Genomic DNA, 23561 nt, shown 5'->3' on the forward strand with positions numbered 1-23561 from the left:
TCGGTGTTCTGTCAGCTAAGGTTTGTAGGTCTATTTCCAGCCTGGAAGGCTGGTGAACATGGTGAAGCTTGGAGAGCCCAGGAACGCATGAATGCCCCTGCTGATTGCTGAGAAGAACCAAACTCAGAGGTTCCCAAGAGTCCATTAACCGTCATCACATCCAGGAAGCTTGGTTCTCTCCCCACCTTGAAAAGAGTACACACCTTTAATCCCAGCACTCAAGAGGCAGAGGCAGGTGGATCTCTGTGAGTTTGAGGCCAGCCTGGTCTATAGAGTGAGTGCCAGGACAGGCTCCAAAACAATACAGAGAAACTCTGTCTCAAAAAACCAAAACCAAACCCAACCAAACCAAAAGAGTAAAGGAGAAGGTCTGGAGAGTGGCCCACCAAGCTGAAAATCCCCAAATGGGACTGGCTTCAGATGTACTCAGAGGCTCAAGCAGCCCAGAGTCCGGCTGACTTGATGGGTACTTACAGGATGAAAGTCAATATCTTCAACCCTCTTCCTACCCCTCAAAGCATGCAACCAGAGTTTATGCCAAGGACGAGGGGAATCGAGGAACATGGCTTGGTTAGCTTCCCTCCAGCTACATCATGCTCTCTGGATATGCATTTAGGGAAAAGGAGTTGATATCATACTCATTGTGTTGACACCTGGTTCCTACCTGCCACGCTGTCAACACTCTTATTCACCACCTAGAGTTATGAGCTTCAGCGCTGGCCCCAGCCCAAGAAGAATGGAGGAAGAACGCCAGTGCTTTCTTCCATGTTTGGCCTCTTCTTCTTGGCTACAAAACACACGTGGTGTTTATGAGACTCTCAGATCTCAAAGGACAGTCTTGCCTTTTTCCTTTACTTTCTTTTTTTTTTTCATTTTAGTTTTTGAGACAGGGTTTCTCTGTATATAGGCCTAGCTGTCCTGGAATTTGCTATGTAGATCAGGCTGACTTCAAACTCAGAGATATGCTAGATCTGGTTTGCCTTTTCTTTTCTTTCCTTTTTTTTCCCCTTTGGTGCTCAGATACATTTATTAATGCCACATTAACACAGCTTGCTTTAAGTTTAGCCGTCAGGATTCATCTTGAGTAGACTCAGGGAGCGGTTGGTTAATGATGGCCATGGGCAGGAGCAGGACTGGAGCCTTTCAAAGCTTTACTTCTTTTATCAGCACTCCTGATTTTATAAAGGATGAAGGTCATTAAACCCATTCCGACCCAAATTTCCTGGTAAACCTGGATATAGTAGGGTTTCATGGGGACCCGGACATTCTTCATGAGGCTCTGAAGCATCTCTGCGAGACCAGGGCCACAGGCCACCTTTTCTTTCCTTTTTTAGGCAACATCTTTCAATGTATCCCAGGCTGGCCTATGAACAAATCCTCCTGTCTCAGTCTCAAGAATGCTAGGATTGCAGGGATGTGCCACTCTGACTTCTGCAAAATTTGGTTCCACTTTAACATCACCTAGTACCTTAGAAACACACATTCTCAAGTCATATTCTGAATGTACTGAATCAGAAACTCTGATAGTCTATATAGTTTTTCTTTTCTTTCTTTTTTTCTACCAAGTTCTGGGGTTATAGGCATGCAACACCACACCAAGCTGTCTATAGCTTTGAGGCCAGGCAGGTCTTGAACTCACTGACATCCACTTATCTCTGCCTCCCAAAGCTGGGACTAAAGGTGTGTGCCACCACCGCCCAGTACCTATTTGCTTTGCGTTTAAGGATAACTTGGAAACATTTGCAATGCACTCCCACCCTGCGCGGTCCGTCTCTCTCATCTCTTCCATCCCCTTCCCCATTTTTGTGTTGCTGAGGCAGGGTCTCTCTCATTCAGTCCATGCTAGCCTCTGACTTGATATGTGGCCAAAGATGACCTTGGATGCCAGATCCTGCTGCCTTTGCTTCCCAGATGCGGAGATCATAGACAGGCACCTCCATGCCTGGGTTATGAGGTGCTGGAGATGGAACCCAGGGCTTCCCAAACCCCAGGCAAACACTTCCTATCCCCAGCTCCCTAGACATCTTCATCCTGATGTTTGCCATTTTTGTCTCTGCTTTTACTACTGCTACTACCTTCGTTTTTATATACTTTCAACTTTGTTGTTTTGGCTGTTCTGTTGGCAGTTTGCTTTTTCTATCCTTGTGCTAATGCATCTCTGTTTTTTAATTGGTGGATACGGGGTGGCTGCTAAGTTTCAACTATGGAAAATCATGCTTCAGTTAACATTCATGTATCCTATCCTTCCTAGCAATGTACAGGACTTTCTCTAGGATTTACATGTAGGAATGGAGCTGTTGGATCATTGGTAGTGTGTACCATCAGTTTTTCTAGATCTTTTGAAGGGACTCCCCAATGTGATTAAGCATAGTGATACCATGTCTAAACAAATAAACAAACTTAACACCCCCCACCCTCATTCTCACTCAGAGACAGTTGTATAGCCCTGACTGTCCTGGAACTTGTTCTGTAGACCAGGCTGGCCTTGAACTCTCAGAGACCTAACTGCCTGCCTCTACCTCCCAAGTGCTGGGATTAAAGGCATGCGCCACCACTACCCAGCAACCATCAAACTTTTAATGTCCCCAAATTGATGGAGAAAGGATAAATAGAATTGATTGGTACGGCAACCACAGACTCCCTCAGTGGTTCAGTTGGAAAAGCATGCTGTCTAATTAGGCCCTGATGCGAGACAGTGGAAGCCATCGGGAGGTGGGACCAGGTGGGAGGTCTTCGGTTCCTTGGGGTCACAGCATGGAAGGGGACAGGGAACCCCAGGAATGTCTTCCTTATTTTTTCTTTTGCTTCCTGGCCATGAGATAAGCACCCCTCTACCTTGCCCTCCTTCTGTAGCACGCCAATGCCATCGGGCCAACATAAACTTCTGAAACCTCAAGAACTAGAAGCCAACATAAACCCTTTTTATAACTTAACTCTCAGATATTCCCTATCCAAATGAAAAGCTGACTGACACTCTTGGGGGTGTTTTTGCTTGATAACATCTGACTATATCAAAGGGAAAAATAGATGGGTGTGGCAGCTCACACCTGCAATCCCAGCATGCAGGAGTCTGAGGCAAGTGCATTGCTGTGAATTTAGAGCCAGCCTAGCCCACATAGTGAGTTCAAGGCCATAAACTCTAGAGTGAGACCTTGTCTCAGATACACAGATACTGGGCTGCAGTGTCCTTCACAGACAGACAGACAGACAATAAATATAGATAGTTGGGCTATAGTGTGAGACTATAGGTAGGTAGGTGGGTAGATAGGTAGATAGATAGACAGGCAGATAAAAATATTACTACCACCAGGGATGGTGGCGTATACCTATAGTGCCAACACTTGAGAGATGGAAGAAAGATGATCAGAACTTCAAAGACAGCCTCAGCTACATGGTGGATTTAATCCCAGCCTGGGCTTCATGAGTCCTTGTCTTTAAAAAAAATTAAAATATGTTACAAGATATGAAAACACCCAGGCCTTGTCCATGCTATGTAATCACTCCTACACTGAGCTTCACCCCCAGCTTTGACTAACACTTTGAACAATGGAATAAACGTATGACAAATGCCTGGCTTTGAAGACAATTAGAGAAATGCAAATTACAATTCAGTAAACTCAGGGCTGCAGAGGTGGCTTAGTGGTGAAGAGCTCTTTTTGGATTTGATGCTCTTTATGCTCTTGCAGTTGACCCAGGTTCGGTTCTCAGCACCTACACCCAGTGGCTCACAATCAGTAACTCCAGATCCAGGGAATCTGGCTCCCTCTTCTGTCCAGTGTGGCACCAGCATGCATACGGCACAAACACATTAAAAAAAAAATCTTACTGGGTGGTGGTGGCACAAGCCTTTATCTGCAGCGCTAAGGAGTCAGGCAGGTGGAGTTTTGTGACTTTGAGGACAGCCAGGTCTACAGAGGACAACAAACAGATGAAAACAAAGCAAAGCAAAAATAAATAAATAAATAAAATAAAGGATTCTTATGGCAAAACCTGACAAATTATCAAAGTTTAGCAATTCCTAATATGGACAACGAGCATCAGGAACTCTCTTTTGTTTGTTTGTTTTGAGATAGGGTCTCATGTAGCTCAGGAGACGGGGTTCCCACTCACTGTGTATCTGAGAATGACCTTGAATTTTTGGTCCTCACGCCTCTACCACTCCTATACTGGAATTATACCTCTATGTGGTCACTCAGGTTTTATGATGTGTTGGACATCAAGCCCAGGAGTTGTATACCTGGCAAGCATTCTACCAACTGAGCCCCATTTCTAGCCCAAGAAATAGGAATGCTGTACTCCCTTATTCTAATCACTTTTTTCTTTTTCTTTTTTCCTTTTTACAATATTATTTATTTTTGACGCAGAGTTTCTTCATGTAGCCCTGGCTATCCTGGAACTCACCATGTAGACTAGGCTGGCCTCAAACTCACAGAGATCTACTTGCCTCTGACTCCTTAGTGCTAGGATTAGAAGTGTGTGCCATTAAATTTTTTCTTTTCTTTTCTTTTTTATTTTAAGGCTTTAAAACTAGACAGACGGGGCTGGAGAGATGATTCACAGGTTAAGAATACTGACTGCTCTTTCAGAGATCCTGAGTTCAATTCCAGCAACCACATGGTGGCTCACAACCATCTACAATTCAATCTGGTGCCCTCTTCTGGTATGTAGGCAAAACACAGTATATGTAATAAGTCTTAAAAAAAAAAAAACTAGATAGACAGGCCTGGTGTTGGTGGCGCAAGCTTTAATTCCAGGTGGATCTCAGTGAGTTTGAGGCTAGCCTGGTCTACAGAGCGAGTTCCAGGACAGGCTCCAAAACAATACAGAGAATCCCTGTCTCGGAAAAAAAACCAACCAAACAAAAAAAACAACTAGATAGATAGGCTTGGTGGTGCATGCCTTTAATTCAGCACTGGGGCAGCAGAGATAGTTGGATCTCTGAGTTCAAGGTCAGCCTGGTATACACAGTAAGCTCCAGGACAGCTGGCCTACATGGAAGGACTGTGTCTCAAAGAACCAAAATCAAAACCAGAACAAACCCAAAAACCAGAACCAAAAATGAACCAGAGGAGGCTGGGAAATGTGCCGAGCTCCAGGGTACTTATTGTGGAAGAGTGGAGTGTGGCTCTTAGGGACAGAAAGTAGTCTCTGTCACACCTTCTGTATCTACACACAAGGAAAGTCTTTAAAAATTTCTTCTAAAAGTTGTTTTTCTCATTTAGATCTTTACCAGATTTTTGTTTTCAGTGTGAGTAGAGTCTAATTTTGTTCTAGGTTTTTTTTTTATGACTAACAAGCAATCTAGTGTGTACATGCAAGTGCATACATACTCACCAGGACCTGGCATATGATAGGCAGCTGCTCTACTGCTGAGCTACACACCAGCCCCTAGCAAGTTTGATGGCAGCTGCTCTACTGCTGAGCTACACACCAGCCCCTAGCAAGTTTGATGGCAGCTGCTCTACTGCTGAGCTACACACCAGCCCCTAGCAAGTTTGATGGCAGCTGCTCTACTGCTGAGCTACACACCAGCCCCTAGCAAGTTGATGACTGGTCAGTTGCTTTGTGTGATCTTTGGCCATACATTTCCTGTGTGTGGGACTTTAATTCTACACCCCCTATTCTGTGTTTGCACAGACTTCTTCCTCGTTTTCCTACTAAGAGTTGTGAGTCTTGTTAGTAAATCCTTTGCTCTTTTCCTTTTACAGTACTGGTGACTGAACCTAGGAACTTGTACACAATAGGCAAGCACCTTAGCACTGAGCTACATTCCCAGTCCTTTATTTTTTATTTTGAGACAGGACCTCATTAAGTTGCTCAGGTTGGTCTTAAAACTCACTCTGTAGTTCATGTTGGCTTTGAACTTGTGATTCTCCTGTCTCAATCCTGACTATTGGGGTTACACCAGCTGGAGCTGAGCCACCAGGACCAAGTTTTGTTTCATTTTTAAATTTTCTTTTGTTTTTGGTTTATTGAGATAAGTTATCCATATGTGTTTATACCTCAGGCTAACCTGGAACTTACTCTCTGGTTGACGCTAGCCTCCAACCTACAGCAATCTACTGATGAGGCTTCCTGAGTAAAGGGATTATAAGTGCCTACCATTGAGCCTAACCTTTTTTTTTCTTTTGAGCGAGGCTCTCAAGTTCAGATTGGCCTGAAACTGGTAGTCAAGGCTGGCCTTGGATTTCTAATACTCTTGCTTCTACCTCCCAAATGCTGGGGTTATAGGTGTGTGTTACAAGGCTCACTTGTTTTACTTTCATTATTTATTATTTTTAGGCAGGGTCTAATTGTGCAGCCCTGATTGGCCTGGATTCACTCTGAAAACACCAGTATCTACATGGTGACAGAAAAGAATCAGTTCCTGGATCCTGAAAGCAGTCCTCTGATTGCCGCATGAATGCTTCCAACACACAAAAAATGGTTTGGTTTGTTTGGTTGGTTGGTTTTTCGAGACAGGGTTTCTTTGTGTAGTCCTGGCTGGAACTTACTGTATAGACCAGGCTGGCTTTTAATTCAGAGAACCTCCTGCCTCTGCCTCGTGAGTGCAGGGTTCAAAGGTATGCGCCACCACCACCCAGCTAATAAATGAAATAATAAAAAAAAAAACCCTGGACAGGGAGAGCTGTATTATGCTCTTAGACTGAAAGGTTCATTTCTATAAAGACATCATGTTCTTGTGGGTTGATTTATAGATTTAGTACAATCCTAATAAAACCACAATATGAATTGGCATTGCAAAGTAAAAATAACAGCAAAGATAACAGGTTGTGGTGAAAAAAATGTAAATGAACTTGCTGGGCCAGCTATCAAGATATATTTGAAGGCTACTGTATATAGTGCCACTCCAGGGAAAGCTAAATTGACTTTTGATGCCTATCAGATGTTTAATTAGATATTTGATTTATGACAGAGAACTTTGGAACAGTGATCAAAAGGACAGATTTTTCACTGAATGAAGCTGAGCTCACTGGATTGTCACATAAGAGAAACAAAAAGTTGTTTTTGTTTTAGTTATCTTATTTTATTTGGGTGTGGGTGTGGAGGAAGGTGAGACAGGGTTTCTCTGTGTGGTCCTGGCTGTCTTGGAACTCACTATGTAGATTGGGCTGGCCTAGAACTCAAGAGATCCGCTTGCCTCTGCCTCCCAAGTGCTGGGATTAAAGGTGTGTGCCACCACTGCCCAACTGTTTCTTTCTTCCTTTATAGCCTTGGCAGGCTTGGAACTCACTATGTAAACCAGGCTGGCCATAAACTAACAGGGACCTGTCTGCCTCTGCCTCTTGAATACTGGGATCAATCATGGCATACGCACCCACCACTGCATAGCATGCACACACAGGTATTGGTGGTTGGTTAAGTGCACTAGGTGCTCTTCCAGGCGATCCGGGTTCAACTGCCAGCATCCACAAGGTTGTTTACATTGAGTGAATGAATGGTCTGTGACTCCAAGTCTTGGGGATTTGATGCCCTCTTCTGGCCTCTGTGGGTACTGCATGCACATGGTTCACAGACACACATGCAGGCAAAATATCCATATACATAAAAATAAACAAATTAGAGATTTTTGGGGGGTTTCTTTTTTTGTGCAACCCTGGCTGTCCTAGAACTCACTCTATAGATCAGGCTGGCCTGGAACTCACAAAGATCTGCCTGCTTCTGCCTCTCAAGTAAATTTTAAATAAATTCCAGACCAAAAAAATCATATACACAGCTATATTTTGGAAGAGAATTATCAGAGAATATTTTTTCACTTTGGAGTATAAATAGAGGATTTTAGATGTATAAAATTTGTTAATCATAAAAGAATAAGAAATGTGAGTATATTAAAAATAAATTTGCCAGGCATGATGGTGTATGCCTGTAACTCAAGCACTCTGGAGGCTGAGGCTGGATGGTCCCGAGCTCAAGGCCACTTTAGACCTCATAGCGAGACCGCTACGTTAACAAAAATAATATCATGGTTGAGGGTGTGGAGAGACGGCCCATAGTTAAGAGCACTGGGCCCTCTTGCAGAAGACCCAGGTTTGATCTCCAGCACCTACACTTAGCTCATGACCTTCTGTGACTCTAGTCTCAGGGGATCCCATGCCCTCTTCCCTCCTCAGGCACTTCGTCATGTGGCTCACAGACATTCATGCTGGCAAAAACACTCATACGCGTTGAAAAAAAAAATCAAGGATGGGAGAGATGGCGTAGTTCTTGTTCCTTTTCTAGAAGACCTCAAAGGACAGAAGAGAGCACTGGCGTCCCGAGAGCTGGGTTTCAGGCTGTCCAGTGTCTGTTCTGGGAACTGCGCCGTGCTCCTCTGCAAGCACAGTGTGTGCTTTTAACCATCAAGCCATCTCTTCTGTCCCCAAAGTTTCACATTTTGATGAAGTCCAATATCTGCCTCATATTTCTGGCTTCACATTTTGCTTTAATGCTTATAAATAGTTTCTGTAAGCTTTCATGCTCATTATAAACTCACTCCACGTCAGTGAGCCATTGCTAATATTTTCAGTCTTATTCACTGTGTAGGTACACACGGCTGAGAGAGCATAAGGTAGCTAGACTCCACTGTTTCCAGCCAGTCGTCACAGCTTTTGCTTCAGAATAATTTCCTTCCCGCCGTCACTTTGTTGATTGCTCAAAAAGAACCAACACAAACCAGACCCTCTTTCCCCTCAAAAAAACAAAAACAAAAAACCCAAACAAAACAAAAAGCAAACAAACAAAAAACCCAACCCTTTATCTATTTGCCCCACTTGATTTTTCTGAAGATGAACATTTCCCAAACCGGGGAAAGCATTTTCCTTAGAGACATTTACTGAACTCCAGGCTACAATGGAAGCTGGAGGTGTACAGACGACTAATAGCGCCTCTGCTACTAGGACCAAGAAGTCCCCACAGAGGCAGCGTACGTGCCGCAGAGGCCGCCCTGGTTGCGCTCCGGGGGTCGATGTGGCCGAAGCTAGGCTTGGATCCCGCACTCATTTGTGGCTGCGGCTTGGAAGGCAGCCCTTCTGCCATTCCCTTCTCCTGCAGCCTACAGATCAGCTCCCTTTCCACTACTACAGCAGATCAAGCGCAGTAGAGCGAACGCCGTTCTGTTTTAAGGATCCAGCGCGCCCCCAAGTGGAGAAATAACGGCGGAACTGCAGAGGAAGCGCGGAACAGGAGGAAGAGCCGCTTTAATGCACACCTTCAAGAGGGCGGGGCTATCTCAGACCTCGCCCCCTCTGGACTCCATTTCCGCCGCAATAGCGTCCTGAGGTTCCGATTGGCTGGTTTCTGAGCGTGAGGACGTTGCGTCGCGGGGCGGGGCGGACGAGCGGTGTCTGTCAAGGGCTTCAGCTGTATGCCCCCGACCGCCGCCCCCTCCCCCGCGGTCGCGTCATTGTCGCCTCTCGCTTGCCTTGAGAGGGCACAGGTGACGGCCGGGGCTCCGGGTGGCGGCCCGGCCTCCCGGCATCTCTCCTCGGCCGCCTCTCCGAGCCAGCCGCTGTCCTCGAGCGGGTCCCGGCCGCGGGAAGATGGCGGCCGCGCCCCGCGGCGTCTGGGAGCAGCGGCGCCTGGGCTGTGGGTCGGGACCCTTCGCGCGGCTGCTCGTGCTTGCGCAGGCGCTGCTGCTGCTGCCCGCCGCCCGGGCCGGCCTGTGCCCGGCGCCCTGTGCCTGCCGCCTTCCTCTGCTGGACTGCAGTCGAAGGAAGCTGCCCGCGCCCAGCTGGAGGGCACTGTCAGGCCCGCTGCCCCCCGACACCTCCAGCCTGTGAGTAGAGGGCCCGAGGGCGCGGTCGCCAGCCCGAGTGCAGAAGGGGACTGCCCTGCGGAGACTGTGAACTTGGAGTGTTAGGTTTCCCGGGACTCGTGGGAAGAGTGGGACTCCAGGGAGTCTTTGATGTTTAACGTTGGACTCACGGCTCCTGAGCACGGCGGATACTCTGGATAGCTGTGGGCTGGGTCCAAGTGCGAAGCCCTCTTTGGGCTGCATCATTTTTGTGTTCCAGCTTGACTGGTCCTTGGGCACGTGATGCAAACACGATCTCACCCCAAAAACACAGGAGCTGTGTTTTGTCCCAGATTTCCCATCATTTGTATGTTTCAGTTTGACTACTTGACAGAGTTGAAAAACCTCGTCATGCATAAGGAAGGTCATTGCTGACCGCGAATATTTCTGTAAGAGCCGTATTCTTTGGCAGTCAATTTAAAGAAGGGAAATAATTTTTTCTTCCCAAATCATACTTTGTTTTCACTACATTGATTTGAGGCAAAGAACCTTCACATTAGATCTCTTTGTTTATGTATGAAAGTCTAATACAGTGGTTGAATGGATTCAGGAGTCTCTAGCTCTGAATCCTGACAAACTTGTGTTAGCTAGTGGCACCTGGAGAGCTCATTGGTCTGAGTCAGTAGGTATTAAATTCAACAGTAGGTATTAAATACTGTAATTATGGGACTTCCTAGCCACCAACATACAGTTATGTTTCTGCCACTAACTGAGCGTCATGCTTATTGTCTTCTAGAGTTACCTCTGAAAAAGAGTTATCACTGAAAATACTTTAGGGTGTAATTAAAATGTGAAGAATGGTTGGGTTCTCATTGGAGATAGAATACAGATAGAACATCTGTATTGCAGAGGTTAGTATATATTTCCAGTATGTATTTATAGGTTAGCATAGACAGGAAAGAAGCTAGCTTGTATATTCATTGAGAAAACTAGCAACTGCTACAGTTAACATAGAATTGGAATATAGTAACATAGCTTCTGTCGTTTTATGGTGGTGACAAATGTAGCTAATTCAGCTGGGTGTTTTTTGGGGGGGTGTCTTGTTTGTTTATTTTTCCAGACAGGGTTTCTTGTGGCTTTTGGAGACTGTCCTAGAACTAGCTGTTGTAGACCAGCCTGGTCTGGAATTCACAAAGATCTGCCTGCCTCTGCCTCCTGAGTGCTGGGACTAAAGGTGTGTGCCATTACTGCCTGACCTAATTCTGCTTTTATTGACTCAAAATTTAAGATTCTTATTATCATGTAGTGTAGTGTGAATTAAATGTATCATAGCATCTGCCTCATACAGCAGGTGTCTTTTTCAAAGAAGCTGTTGAGACAGCTACCTGATTATGATATACTGAATCTGTTTAAACACAGATGACTTAATGTAACTGTAATTGAAGTAAATATGCCCTACTTTTGGAGATCCTTCATTGAGGCTTGCCAAGCTGCTTGTTTAGGTTTTTTGTTTGTTTGTTTCGTGTGTGTGTGTGTGTGTGTGTGTGTGTGTGTGTGTGTTTTGAGAGGAGGTATTTCCAGGCAGCTTAGGATGACCTTCAACTGTCTATCCTCCTGCCTCAGTTTACTTAGTGCTCACCACTGTTCCCAACTTGCATTCAGAAAATTCAAATGTCTTGTAATAAAGTTGACATTTTCAGTTGACGTGAAATGTTTTGGAGAAAGATTCTCTTATAGAAGAGCTGGAGAAATGGCTCAGTGGTTAAGAGCACTGGCAGCTGCTCTTGCAGAGGACCTGGGTTCAATTCTCAGCACCCACATGGCAGCTCACAACTGATGGGGGGGGGATGGCCTTCTATATATATGTTTCTCTTATTGGTTGATGAATAAAACACTGTTTGGCCAATAGAGGCAGGAAGATAGGTGGGACTAGGAGACGAGGGGAATTCTGGGAAAGGTAGGCAGAGAGGTGCCATGAGGGGACACTATGTAGAGATCAGGAAGACAACACACACCAGGCATTCTCTGGTAAGATAGGGCCATGTAGAGATACATAGATTAGTAGTTATGGGTTAGTAAGTGAGACAGAGCTAGCCAATAAGAAGCCCTAGCCATGGGCTGACATTTTATAATTAACACAGCATCTATGTATTTTGTTTGGGGCTGAGAAGGGTGGTGGAGCCTGGTGGGACAAGAAAACTCCAGCAACACACAACTGTCTATAACTTCTGTTCCAGGGGATCCGACACCCTCACACAGACATACACCAACAACACACAACTGTCTATAACTTCTGTTCCAGGGGATCCGACACCTCACACAGACATACACCAACAACACACAACTGTCTATAACTTCTGTTCCAGGGGATCCGACACCTCACACAGACATACACCAACAACACACAACTGTCTATAACTTCTGTTCCAGGGGATCTGACACCCTCACACAGACATACATGCAGACCAAACACCAATGCACAGAAAATAGGAATAAATAAATTACTAAAAAATATAATTGGGTCTTCCATTATCACAAAAACTCATAAGGTTCAAGGATAGGATTGTATTGTTTTAAGCCCAGACGGAAGCATCAGCAATTGCTGTTAGCTGTATAACAGGTATGTTTAGGTATAAATTCAGTGTTTTAAACTCAAATGTTCAAACTTAAGGTATTCATGAAAATAATTGCATACAAAATTTGTTAATCCTGCAGACTCCCTCGGTTAAGTACTGAGCTGAACTCAAGAAAGCCAGTAACAGAGAGGGAGGACTGATGACCAAAGGGATTAAGACTGGGCTGGTTTAACCCCCAGAAACAGCTGACCTGACAAAGGTTAACTCTTGAATCCCAGGCATCAGCCTGGGAATCCAGCATGGGACTGATCAAGACCCCCTGAATGTGAGTGTCAGTGAGGAGGCCTAGGGAATCTATTGAGCCTTGGGCAGCAGATCAGTACCCATCCCGAGTATACACATGGACTTTGGACTCCCATCCAACAATGTGAGGTGCACTCTCACCCTGAACTCTTGGGGAAGGGTCTAGGCCCTGCCCTATATGAAATGACAGACTATGGACACCCCCATGGAGGGCCTTACCCTCCCTGGGGAAATGAGGGGGTAATGGGGGGGGTTGAGGGGAGGGCACAGGAGGAGGGGAGGGAAAGGGAGAGGGACCTGGAACTAACTTGTGAAGCAACCTTGTTTCTTATCTAAATTTAAACTGAAAAATAAATTAAAAAATTTGTTAATCCTGTTTATTATTATTTTTTCCAGTGCTGGGTGTTGAATCTAGATTTCTTTCTTTTTTTAAGACTTGTTTATTTGCTATGTATATAGTGTTCTGCCTGCTTGTATGTATGCCTGCAGGCCAGAAGAGGGCACCAGATCTCCTGGGTAGTTGTGAGCCACCATGTGGTTGCTGGGAATTGAACTCAAAGACTTCTGGAAGAGCAGCTAGTGCTTTTAACCACTGAGCCGTCTCTCCAGCCCAAATCTATGTTCTTAGGGATGTTAGGCAGCTGCTGTATTAGAGAGCAACACCTCAAGTACAACTCTGTTTTGTTTTTAAATTTATTAGGTATGGTTTATGATTCTCTGTCTTAGAAATTCTCTAAAATACTTGTTTTTTCAAAATTGGATTCTCTAGGCACAGAACTCGGTATCGTGTTTCATTTAATTAAGCACACACCCACATACATAGATTAGAGGACCAGGTGAAATTGTAATTTCTTTTTAAAAATATTTTATTGCATTTTATTTATTGTTTGTATATATGACCATGTGTGGAGGTCAGAGGATAACTTGTGGAAGTAGGATCTCTTTCTACCATATGGGTCCCAGGGGATCAGACTTTTGCCCTCGAGCTTGGTGGCAAATACTCTCACTTTATTCATCTAAGACCAAGGAAGTCTTAATTGGGAGCCTCTTTTAAAATAAAAAGGCAAGGTTCCTGTAGTGTTATTTATGATTTATTAAAGCTTGACTGAGGACTCAGAAAAGCAAAGTCAGCCTCAAGCTATAGAGATCAGGCAATGGTGATACACACCTTTAATTCCAGCATTAGACGGGTATAAAAGACAGGAGCAAGTAGTTAGTTTGAGGCATTCATTCTCCAGCCATGCTGAAGAGAGGTTACAGTCTGAGGCTTGGTGAGAGCTTGTGGAGATGGGATCAGCCTGAGGTAAAGGTAAGAAGCTAGTGGCCAGCTGCTTTGCTTTTCTGATAGTCAGCTTGAAGTTTGAACCCCAATATCAGTCTCTGGGTAATTTTTTTTGTGTGTGACAGGTTCCTACTTCTAATGTATAATGGAATAAACATATTCCTAAAGAATAAATGGATGCATTACAAAAAAGATGAGACCAAAGGAAGATTGAAACTTGGCAGAGCAAACACTAGACCCTGCAATTCCATGTCTGGTGTTTGGGGCTCTGACAGCACCTTCAGCCCTCCACTGGGTTTGGTAGCACTATCTTTCCAGATATATTGCAGTAGGGACATGTGTAATTTCCATTGGCCTGCTTCGCTTGGTGCCTTCAGTTTTCCTTGTTGAACTTAACACATTTCTAGCATTGCCATTGTCCTAGGTTCTCCATTGTATTTGATTCTGCTTTAGTTTTCCTGGCCTGACTTTCTGGAATTTTGGCTCAAGCCTCCAAGATTTCCCACGCTTGCATTCTGTAGCCAATAAATACTATGTTGGAGATGCCCAGCTACTTAACCCTTTTGGACCACAGCTATGGGGGTTATTGTGTGATTGTATTCTTTTTTTGTGTGTTTGTTTGTTTGTTTTTTTTTTTTCTCGAGACAGGGTTTCTCTGTGGCTTTGGAGGCTGTCCTGGAACTTGCTTGGTAGTCCAGGCTGGTCTCGAACTCACAGAGATCCGCCTGCCTCTGCCTCCCGAGTGCTGGGATTAAAGGCATGCGCCACCAACGCCCGGCGTGTGACTATATTCTAAGTTCAGGTATTCTGTTTGCAAATGAATTTACATTTTACAAGTTGGAGCCTTTGATGGATAGTGTCTTCTACTCAAGACATGTTTCCTGTAGTCCCTGTGGGAAGTGTGCGGTTTTTTCCTTAATGGTGCCAGTCTCAACAAATGTAGCTGATTTGTCCATACTGACTACTTTAAGCAGGTCATGTTCTTTTTCCAACTCGACTGCTCATTTTCCATATCTTTTCCACTTTCTGACTTGGAATCTTAATATAAACGTTACTAAGCATACTGAATAGTAACCTTGCCACAGTCTAAATGTATGCTGTCTTGAAATTTCTTCCATCAAACATAGTCAGTTATTTTGAATTCATCCTTACCAAAAATTTCAAAACGCAGGTAGTTAATGTGTGGCTCACTAATCTCTGCCTCTTAACATTCTAGAGCTTCTCTAACCTGTAGCTCAAAACTATTCTTTCCTCTTGCAAACCAGTTCTAAGGCCCATAAAAACAATATATTACATGGATAGCTCCACTTCTTTTTTGTTTGTTTTTGAGACAGGGTATCTTTCTGTAGCCCTGGATATCCTGGAAATCACTCTGTAGACCTGGCTGGCCTGCCTCTGCCTCCCTAGTGCTGTGATCATAGGCGTGTACCACTACTGCCTGTCTTGGATTTTTTTTATATTATTTTTCTTCTTGCTGTGACCAATTACCTGACATGTATCAACTTGGGAGGAAGAATTTGTTTTGACTAATGTTCTGAGAGATGCAGTCTGTTATGGAGAGGAAGGCTCCATGGCAGGAGTACACAGTGTCTTGCTCACAGCTAGGTGGACCAGGAAACAGCTTTTTTGTTGTTTGAGACAGTGCCTTGCTAAGTAGTTCTTACCATCCTCAAACTCATGAAGAGTCTCCCACTTTTGCCTCCTGAGTGCTAGGATCATACTTAGAACCATTACATTGGACACTAGTATGTAATTTTTGACTTGTGGTATTCTTTGTCATTATGTTACTGCTCAAAAGTTTAGGACTTTGGAACATTTTGGATTTTCTGGTTGGGAATGCTCAACCTGTATTTTTTAAATCTTTCCTAGTTAAACTAATACCAGTGTTAGTGGAGAACCATTTAGCCAAAATAGTTTTAGAGTGCTAGGGCCTTGAGCCTGCTAGGCAAGTTCACTAAGCTCTGTCTGCAGCACAAGTTGTCATTGCTTCTCAAATGCCAGTTTAGAAGGTCTGTGTTTTGCTTAGTTTTCAGAATTCCTTTATGCTTTGGAGACTCGCTTAAGTACTGATCACTGTCCCAAGTGTGTTTTATTAAAAATACTTAGTAGGGGGCTGGAACAAAGGCTCAGCAGTTAAAATTGATGGCTGCTTTTGCAGGGTAGGGTTCAATTGCCACCATTCAAGTGGCAGCTCATAACCATCTAGTGTTAGGGGATCTGATGCCTCTTCTGTTTTGTTTGTAGATCTCAGGCTTGCACATAATATATAGACATACATGTAGGCAAAATACCACACACACAAAATAAATTAAAATAATAATAAACCACTTTATAGTTCCAGTATACAACCATACAACCTGCATAATCAACAAGGGAGTAACCAAATTCTTAGTAAATAGCATTTTTAAAGATATATTTTTACTTTTAATTTGTGTGTGTGTGTGTGTGTGTGTGTCTGTCTGTCTGTCTGTCTAAATACAAGTGCTTGGAGTTTGGAGGCATCGGCTCTCCATGAAGCTGGAGTTATAGGGCATCATGAGCTGCCTGACATAGGTGCTAGGAATTGAACTCGGTTCCTGAAAAGCACTGTGTGTCTTTAACTGTGAACCATCTGTCTATCTAGCCCAGTCTTAAGAGTTCTAAAAATTTATGTTTTGTTCTTGATTTGTTTTATTTATTTATTTATTTGGTTTTTTTGGAGACAGGGTTTCTCTGTATTGTTTGGAGGCTGTCCTGAAACTCGATGTCAAACCAAAGATCTGGTTGTGCTAGCTATCTTGCTGGGGCTGGGGGCTGGGGACTGGAATTACAGGCGAGCCACCATACCCAGCCAATATTTATTTGGGTTCTGGGGCTCTGAACTCCAGTCTTTAACCTTGCCAAGTACTTTAACTGCTGAGCCATCTTCCCAGTCCTGCTTTATTCTTTAAAGGTTGTTCCAGCCTAATGAAAAACCAGCATTTAACCCACAGATTAAAATCATATTAAGAGTTTAGCAAAAATGTTTTAAAGAAGGGCTTTGAATGTGTTCTTATATTTTCTTTAGTGTGCCAAAGTAGATGTCTCAACTTATTCTTTGTTACTCTAGTCATGAAAAATGTTAGGTTGTTCAGTTGATACAAATTTAAAAAAATCAAGGCAATTTAAATAATTTTACCTCAATCAAATTACTAAGTTTATATTTAGGACAATCCCTAGAATAATGGAATAGTTTATATAACCTGTACTGTTTTTAAAGGAATGTGTGTTCTTTACTCCTGCTTTCAAAAAGGGGGGTGGGGATGACTGTTATGTTATTTGTAAAATAGTTGCCAGGATAGCTAGTGAACAGTTTTACAGTTAAGCAATGAAGAGTTCAACAGCATAAAGTGGACTGTAATAATAATTGTTTCAAAATACTATTACAGCTAGCTCATTTAATTTAAATCATGGCAAGTTCATTGGGAACAATATAGGTAATCCTGAGCATAGGAGTCTTTCTTTGGGGCGCTGTGAAACCTGATGTTGGGTTAATGATATTATCACTGAAAGATGAGGAGATGGGCTTAGTGGGTAAGAGTGCTTACTGTGAAAGCAAAGTGACCTGAGTTAAAATCCCTAGCACTCATGTAACATCAGTGTTGGGAAGAGACAGGTGGGTCCCAGTAGCTTGACAGCTAGACAGTCTAGTTGAAATGGTGAGCTTCAGGGTCACTTAGAAACCATATCTTAAAAGATAAGGTGGGGAGATCTGGAGAGATGGCTCAGCTGTTGAGCTAATTTAAAGTCCTCCCATAAAATAATAAAAAACAAGCAAAATCTAGATGTGCTATCAGAATCATGGGTTATTTTAGTGATGAGAAACTCAGTTGATATGTGGCTTTGTAATTAGATCTTCACTATTTGTTATTTAAATTAAAATGAAGTTTTTGTGCATGTGTGTGGATCTGATGTGTGTCTGTGTGGTACGTGAGTGTGGAGGTCAGAGAACAAGTTTGTGGAGTCTGTTCTCTCCTCTACCTTGGATTCCAGGGATCAACTTAGGTTGTCAGGCTTGTGCAGCAAGTGCCTTTACCCACTGAGTTGTCTCACCAGCCCCAGAACCTAACCAGGCTGGCCTCAAACTCACAGAGATCCTCCTGCCTCTGCTCCTGAGTGCTGGGATTAAAGGTGTGTGCCATCACCACCCAACTAATGCTGTTGAAAACAAAGATCATTGACGAATAAGTGAATATACCTGACTGAGCAGTAGAAAATTCCTGTATCTTTGTGACTGCAGGGATTCTTTGTAGTTCACTTGCAGAATTTGTGACTCCTGTGAGCATTCTGTAAATAATTTATGCCCTGAGAGCATTGCATAGCCACAGTGATGGCACCTCAGGCTCTGGGTGATATTAAGCACTTTAATAATTCATTGCTTATGGCAGCTGCTTCCCTGTAGCATTAGTGGGTTAGGAATCTACAACTCGGAGTGATAAAGCCTTCATTGAGATGTTTACACATCTGTTTTCCATTAATATTCATATTTGTAGTATTAGAAAATATAGGAAAGGTTACTGATTGCTAAGTACATTTTGGGGATAGTTGAAGGGTCTAGTTGGGACTTTCATTTTAATCATAGCAGTGCTGGTGATGACTTGCCAAATCCTAAATATTCCTGGTAGTTAATTTATTGTTATATGTGACATACGTGAGGAGCTCAAGGTTGGTGTTGGGAGTGCTCCTTTGTGCAGGGGTCCCTCAACTGAACCCAGAGATCATTGAACCTATTAATCTATCTAGCCAGGTTGCTCTTGGGATCCTGTTTTTGCCTTCTAAGTGCTGGAATTGTAGGTGGCCTTCCAGGTCCACATGGCATTTGTGTGGGTATTGGGGATTCAAACCCTGGCCTTTCTGCTTGTATGACAAGCATTTTATCTCCTGAGTCTAATTCTTGATTGCACTCTTCCCTAAGAGTTATCCATGGATGTCACTCATCGTTAATACAGACAGTTCTTGATCAAATAATTTCTTTTTTCTTTTGGTTTTTGGAGACAGGGTTTCCCTGTATAGCCTTGGCTGTCTTGGAATTTTCTCTGAAGACCAGGTTGGCCTTGAACTCAGAGATCTGCCTGACTTCCCCACCTGAGTGCTGGCTTTAAAGATGTGCACCACAACTGCACAACCCCAATAATTTATTTTAAATAAAATGCTTCAAAAGATAGTTCTGTGGGGCTGGAGAGATGTCTCAGCAGTTAAGAGTACTGGCTGTTCTTCCAGAAGACTCGTGTTCAATTCCCAGCACCCATTTGGCAGTTCACAACTTTCTAACTCTAGTTTCAGGGAATCAGACACCATCACACAGACATATGTGCAGGCAAAACACCAGTGCATACAGAATGAAATAAATCATTCAAGAAATGATCTATGTCAGTACCATCAATTAAAAAAAATGCTTAGTTTTGTCTCAGTGTAAATTAAGCTCTTAAATGAAAGTAGCTAAGAACTACAGATGAGCAGGCATGAATCTGAGAACAAGTTGTTGTGCTATGATAGAAACATCATTCAAACCTACATGCACTTGCCAACTGCCTGTGGCAGCACAGTGAGATAAATTGATCTGTAGTATTTCTCCAGTGTGTCCCTCTTACTAGCCATAATGTAAAATACAGTAGGTTTCTTGGTCAAACAGCTTGTGTGGACTAGATTCCACTTTAACATTGTAAAGACGATAGGAATCATCCAGGTAAATTTTAAAAAATCTGTTTAAAAGTTTAAAATCATGATGAACATGAGTGAAATTTCTACTCTAGTAAACTAGAGATGGATTAGAATTTGAATAAATAGCTTCTCTACTTTTAGTTGTGTGACTTTGGATTGATAATCTATTAGTTTATATGCTTGTTTTATATATCAGCAAAGTGAGGATTGTAAATATATTTGCCTTGTAGTTATGTGCTAATTTAGTACACAAAAGACTATCTGCCACTTAATAAATATTAAGCCAAAACTGCCACTATTGTCAGCATAATTTGAATGAGAAACACCTTTTAGGAAGAACAAATTCACTCAAGGATGTGATCAGTTTTGTTTGCTTGCTTTTTGAGACTGGGAAACTTTCTGTTCTTTTGTAGTTTAATTTTATTTATTTGCTTGTTTATTTTTTGTCAGGGTCTATAATAGGACTTCAGTATTCCTATTTTAGTTTTGTACTTCCTCCCTTCCTTGGGCACACTAGGAAGTGCCTAGGTCTTGGTCCCTCTACCACTGATGTATCTACCTAGCCCTCTTTTATTTTTGTCTAAGGTCCAGCTTCCACCACTAAGCTAAGTGTATCTGTCCTCTTTCAGGGATTTGAGTCATAACCGGTTGTCTATTTGGAACATCAGCTTGGAATCACAAACATTACAAGAAGTGTAAGTTATTTATTTATTTATTTATTCAATATTAAAGTCTTTGAAATAACTTGACTCTGAATTTGAGTATTTTTGGTGTGTATGTTTGTGTGTGTGTGTGTGTGTGTGTGTGTGTGTGTGTGTGTTGGGAATGGCTGGGGCTCACTGGGGTATGAGGGTGGGCGCGTTTCTTCAGGGATGTAGGTGGGAGGGAGTGGACGTTTCTCCTGCCAGAGGGCTGGGAATAGTGTCTTTAGGAGCAGCACTTGAAGCCCCCGCTTGGATCAGGCAGCCTTTCCCCTCTTCTGTTGGAAGCAGCAGGGATGAATAGCAAATATTTCCAGCAGAAGCTGCGACCCCTAGCAGCATTAAGCCTTGGAGCCTGTCCAGCCATGCGGCTCAAGGACCTGGTGTCACCAAGATTTGCCCAGGGGCACAGTGGAGATCTTGTGACCCAGGAAATAGCACTGGTCTTAGTTTAGGATACCCTGGAACTGGAGTTCAAGACAGTTGTGAGCTGCTGTATGGGTGTTGGGATTCAAACCTGGATTTTTTTTTTTGAGACAGGGTTTCTCTGTATTGTGTTAGAGACTGTTCTGGATCTCAGTCTGTAGACCAGGCTGACCTCAAACACACCTGCTGAGTGCTGGGATTAAAGGTGTGCAAACCTGGATCTTGGAAGAGCCCACAGTGCTATTAATAATGGAGCCATCTCTTCAGCCCCTCAACCCTTTCTAAAAAGATGGAATCTCTCTGTGTAGCTTAGGCTGGTCTTGGAGTTGTGCATCTTCCTACATCCGTCTTCTAAGGTCTGAGGTTGTTGGCATGTGTCATTACATCTAATATAAGCCTTTGTAATACAGACTTTCGTTGTTGCTATTTGCTTTTTGAGACAGGATCTTTCCATATAGTCCAGGCTGTGTTTGAACTTAGATTCTCCTTCCTGTTCTTATCAAGTAATGGGATTACAGGTATGCTAAAACCACATCTAGCATTTAATACTGATGCTAATGGTAGATCACTATGAAGTAACACATTAAAATTTCTCGTTTCTCGCCGGGCGTTGGTGGTGCACACCTTTAATCCCAGCACTCGGGAGGCAGAGGCAGGCGGATCTCTGTGAGTTCGATAGCCTCCAAAACAATACAGAGAAACCCTGTCTCGTAAAAAAAACAACAAAAAAAAATTCTCATTTCTCAGAGCTAGAGATGGCTCAGTGGTTAAGTACACGTACTGCTGTTGTTGAGGACCTGAGTTTGGTTCCCATTTGGGTGACTTACTGCTGCCTATAACTCAAGCTTCAGGGGACCGATGCCACTGCATTTAATGTGTACAAACCTCTTTTCACAAAATTAGAAATAATAATCTTATAAAAAAATTCTAACTTTTCAGAAACCACAGTTTTATATTAGTCTAACTTATTCTGTGTCATAGGTCTTTTCAAATTTGGGCACACTAGCATATAAGCCAAAAACCAGAATTCAGGAGGTAATTTCCACCACTAAACTTTCAAAATTGTTTTCTCTTTTACTTAGGAAAATGAATTACAATGAGCTAACAGAGATCCCATATTTTGGAGAACCAACACCTAATATTACTCTCCTTTCATTGTAAGTAAGATTTCAGATCTTGTATTTAATTATGAATTGTGTGTGTGCGTGCGTGCGTGCGTGCGTGCGTGCGTGCGTGCGTGTGTGTGTGTGTGTGTGTGTGTGTGTGTAGAAACCCCTGTTTTGGAGAACCAGCACCTGCTATCTATCATTCTGCTTTCACCGTAGTAGTACCTGTTGTTGTTTGTCTTTCAAGTACCCAAATGTTTATCCTAATTATTTAGTATCCTTGTGGCAATGACTTCAGTATAATCCTTGTTTTATAGAGTCCATAATTTAATACCAGAAATAAATGCAGAAGTCTTGCAGCTTTACTCTGCTCTCGAGAATTTAGACCTCAGTTCCAATATAATATCAGAAATCAAGACATCTTCATTTCCTCAAATGTCGCTGAAATACCTGTAAGTAAAATAGAGACCTAGATTTACTGAATTGATTGGAAGAATAGTTTATTGAGTGAACTGCAAGGGAACAGTGGGCTGGGCAGTAACTGGTGTACTTCCTGCTTTCTGGGTTTATTTTAAAGTACATTTCTGTCATTCATTGGTTAACCGCATTCCCTCAAATGTCTGTTGTTCATTTAATTTTGATATCCATGTGTAAAACAAGCTTAGTTTGGGGATTTTGGAGTTATTTATTCTTCTACTTTACCCAAAAAGAAAGTACTCTCTTGCCAGAAAAAAAAATAGACATTAAGAGTGAAGTCCGAGTTTTTAACATTGATTTATTTGTTATTATGCATGGGGTGATGTAATATACATATCCTACAGTGACAGTGTGGAGGTCAGAGGACAACTTTTTGAATTGTTTTTTTCTTCTCTCTCTCTCTGTCTCTCTCTCTTTCTGTCTCTCTGTCTATGTGTGTCTCTGTCTCACTGTCTCTGTCTGTCTCTCTGTCTCTGTCTCTCTCTTTTTCTCTCTCTCGTTTTTTTTTTTGAGACAGGGTAGTCCCTGCTGTGGACCGGGCTGGTCTTGAACTCAGAGATCTGCCTGCCTTTACCTCCCTAGTGCTGGGATTAAAGACATGTATCACTAGTGCTCAGTGTGTTTTAGAGATGGCTTTCAGGTTGTTAGGCTTGTTTGGCTAGTATTTCCTAGGCCATCCTGTCAGCCCAAGATTGAGTTTTTCATTTTGGTATTGGCAATCTTGTTGTGCTTGGCAGTTGATGTCCCGTGAGCCACACCTCCAGTCCTAACCAGCAATTTTGTAAAAAGTAAATAGGAATGATTTGTTACTATTTGTTAAACAGTAGCTTGCCCTATGTAATGATGATGATAGCATAACTGCTAGTTTCTAAAGCATATTCATGCCTACTACTTTCAACATCCTAAATGAAGTGGAGCCAGTACCTCCCCCTCCTCCCCCCTCCCTGTTTGTGTTGAGACAGGGTTTCTCTAGGTATTCCTGGCTGGCCTGGAACGTACCTGGTAGACCAGGATGGCCTCAAACTCAAAGAGAGCCATCTGCCTCTATCTTCCAAGTGCTGGAGTTAAGGGTGTGCACCACCATGTCTCACCTTCCCCTTGCCATATGCATTTCATCACTGAGCTGTATCTCCAGCCCTAACATAGTTAATTTTACAGATGAAGGGAGAAAGCAATGAGATGATTTGTGAGCTAAAATAGCAGTTAAAGAGCTGAGGAGATTGCTTAGTGGGTACAAGTGCTTGGCTCTGCAAGCACAACGACCTGAGTTTAAATCCCAGATACCCATGTGAAAATGGG

At 43.0% G+C, this 23561-nt stretch overlaps 2 protein-coding genes across 5 annotated transcripts in view; one reads left to right on the forward strand and one right to left on the reverse strand.

The window, feature by feature from the left end:
- Positions 1–1047: 1047 nt before the first annotated feature.
- On the reverse strand, positions 1048–1288 carry LOC101836818 (ATP synthase subunit ATP5MPL, mitochondrial-like). Its single transcript, XM_005076559.4, has one exon. It carries the CDS (start codon positions 1286–1288, stop codon positions 1106–1108), a length of 183 nt encoding a protein of 60 aa, XP_005076616.1. The 3' UTR covers positions 1048–1105.
- Positions 1289–9347: 8059 nt separating this feature from the next.
- Lrig2 (leucine rich repeats and immunoglobulin like domains 2) overlaps positions 9348–23561 on the forward strand; it is a 46298-nt gene continuing 32084 nt past the window's right edge. For 3 of the 4 annotated variants that reach the window (XM_040752112.1, XM_040752114.1, XM_040752115.1), the window contains exons 1-4: positions 9348–9754; positions 20182–20247; positions 21762–21836; positions 22103–22237. In XM_040752112.1, the coding sequence (XP_040608046.1) occupies positions 9519–9754; positions 20182–20247; positions 21762–21836; positions 22103–22237 (512 nt within the window). In that variant the 5' untranslated portion in view covers positions 9348–9518. Of the gene's footprint in view, positions 9755–10508; positions 10624–20181; positions 20248–21761; positions 21837–22102; positions 22238–23561 lie in introns of all 4 variants that reach the window. The other variant, XM_040752116.1, reaches the window with a different exon arrangement.

Source organism: Mesocricetus auratus, unplaced genomic scaffold (assembly GCF_017639785.1).
Source record: "Mesocricetus auratus isolate SY011 unplaced genomic scaffold, BCM_Maur_2.0 Super-Scaffold_100009, whole genome shotgun sequence".
Classification (NCBI taxonomy): Eukaryota; Metazoa; Chordata; class Mammalia; order Rodentia; family Cricetidae; genus Mesocricetus; species Mesocricetus auratus.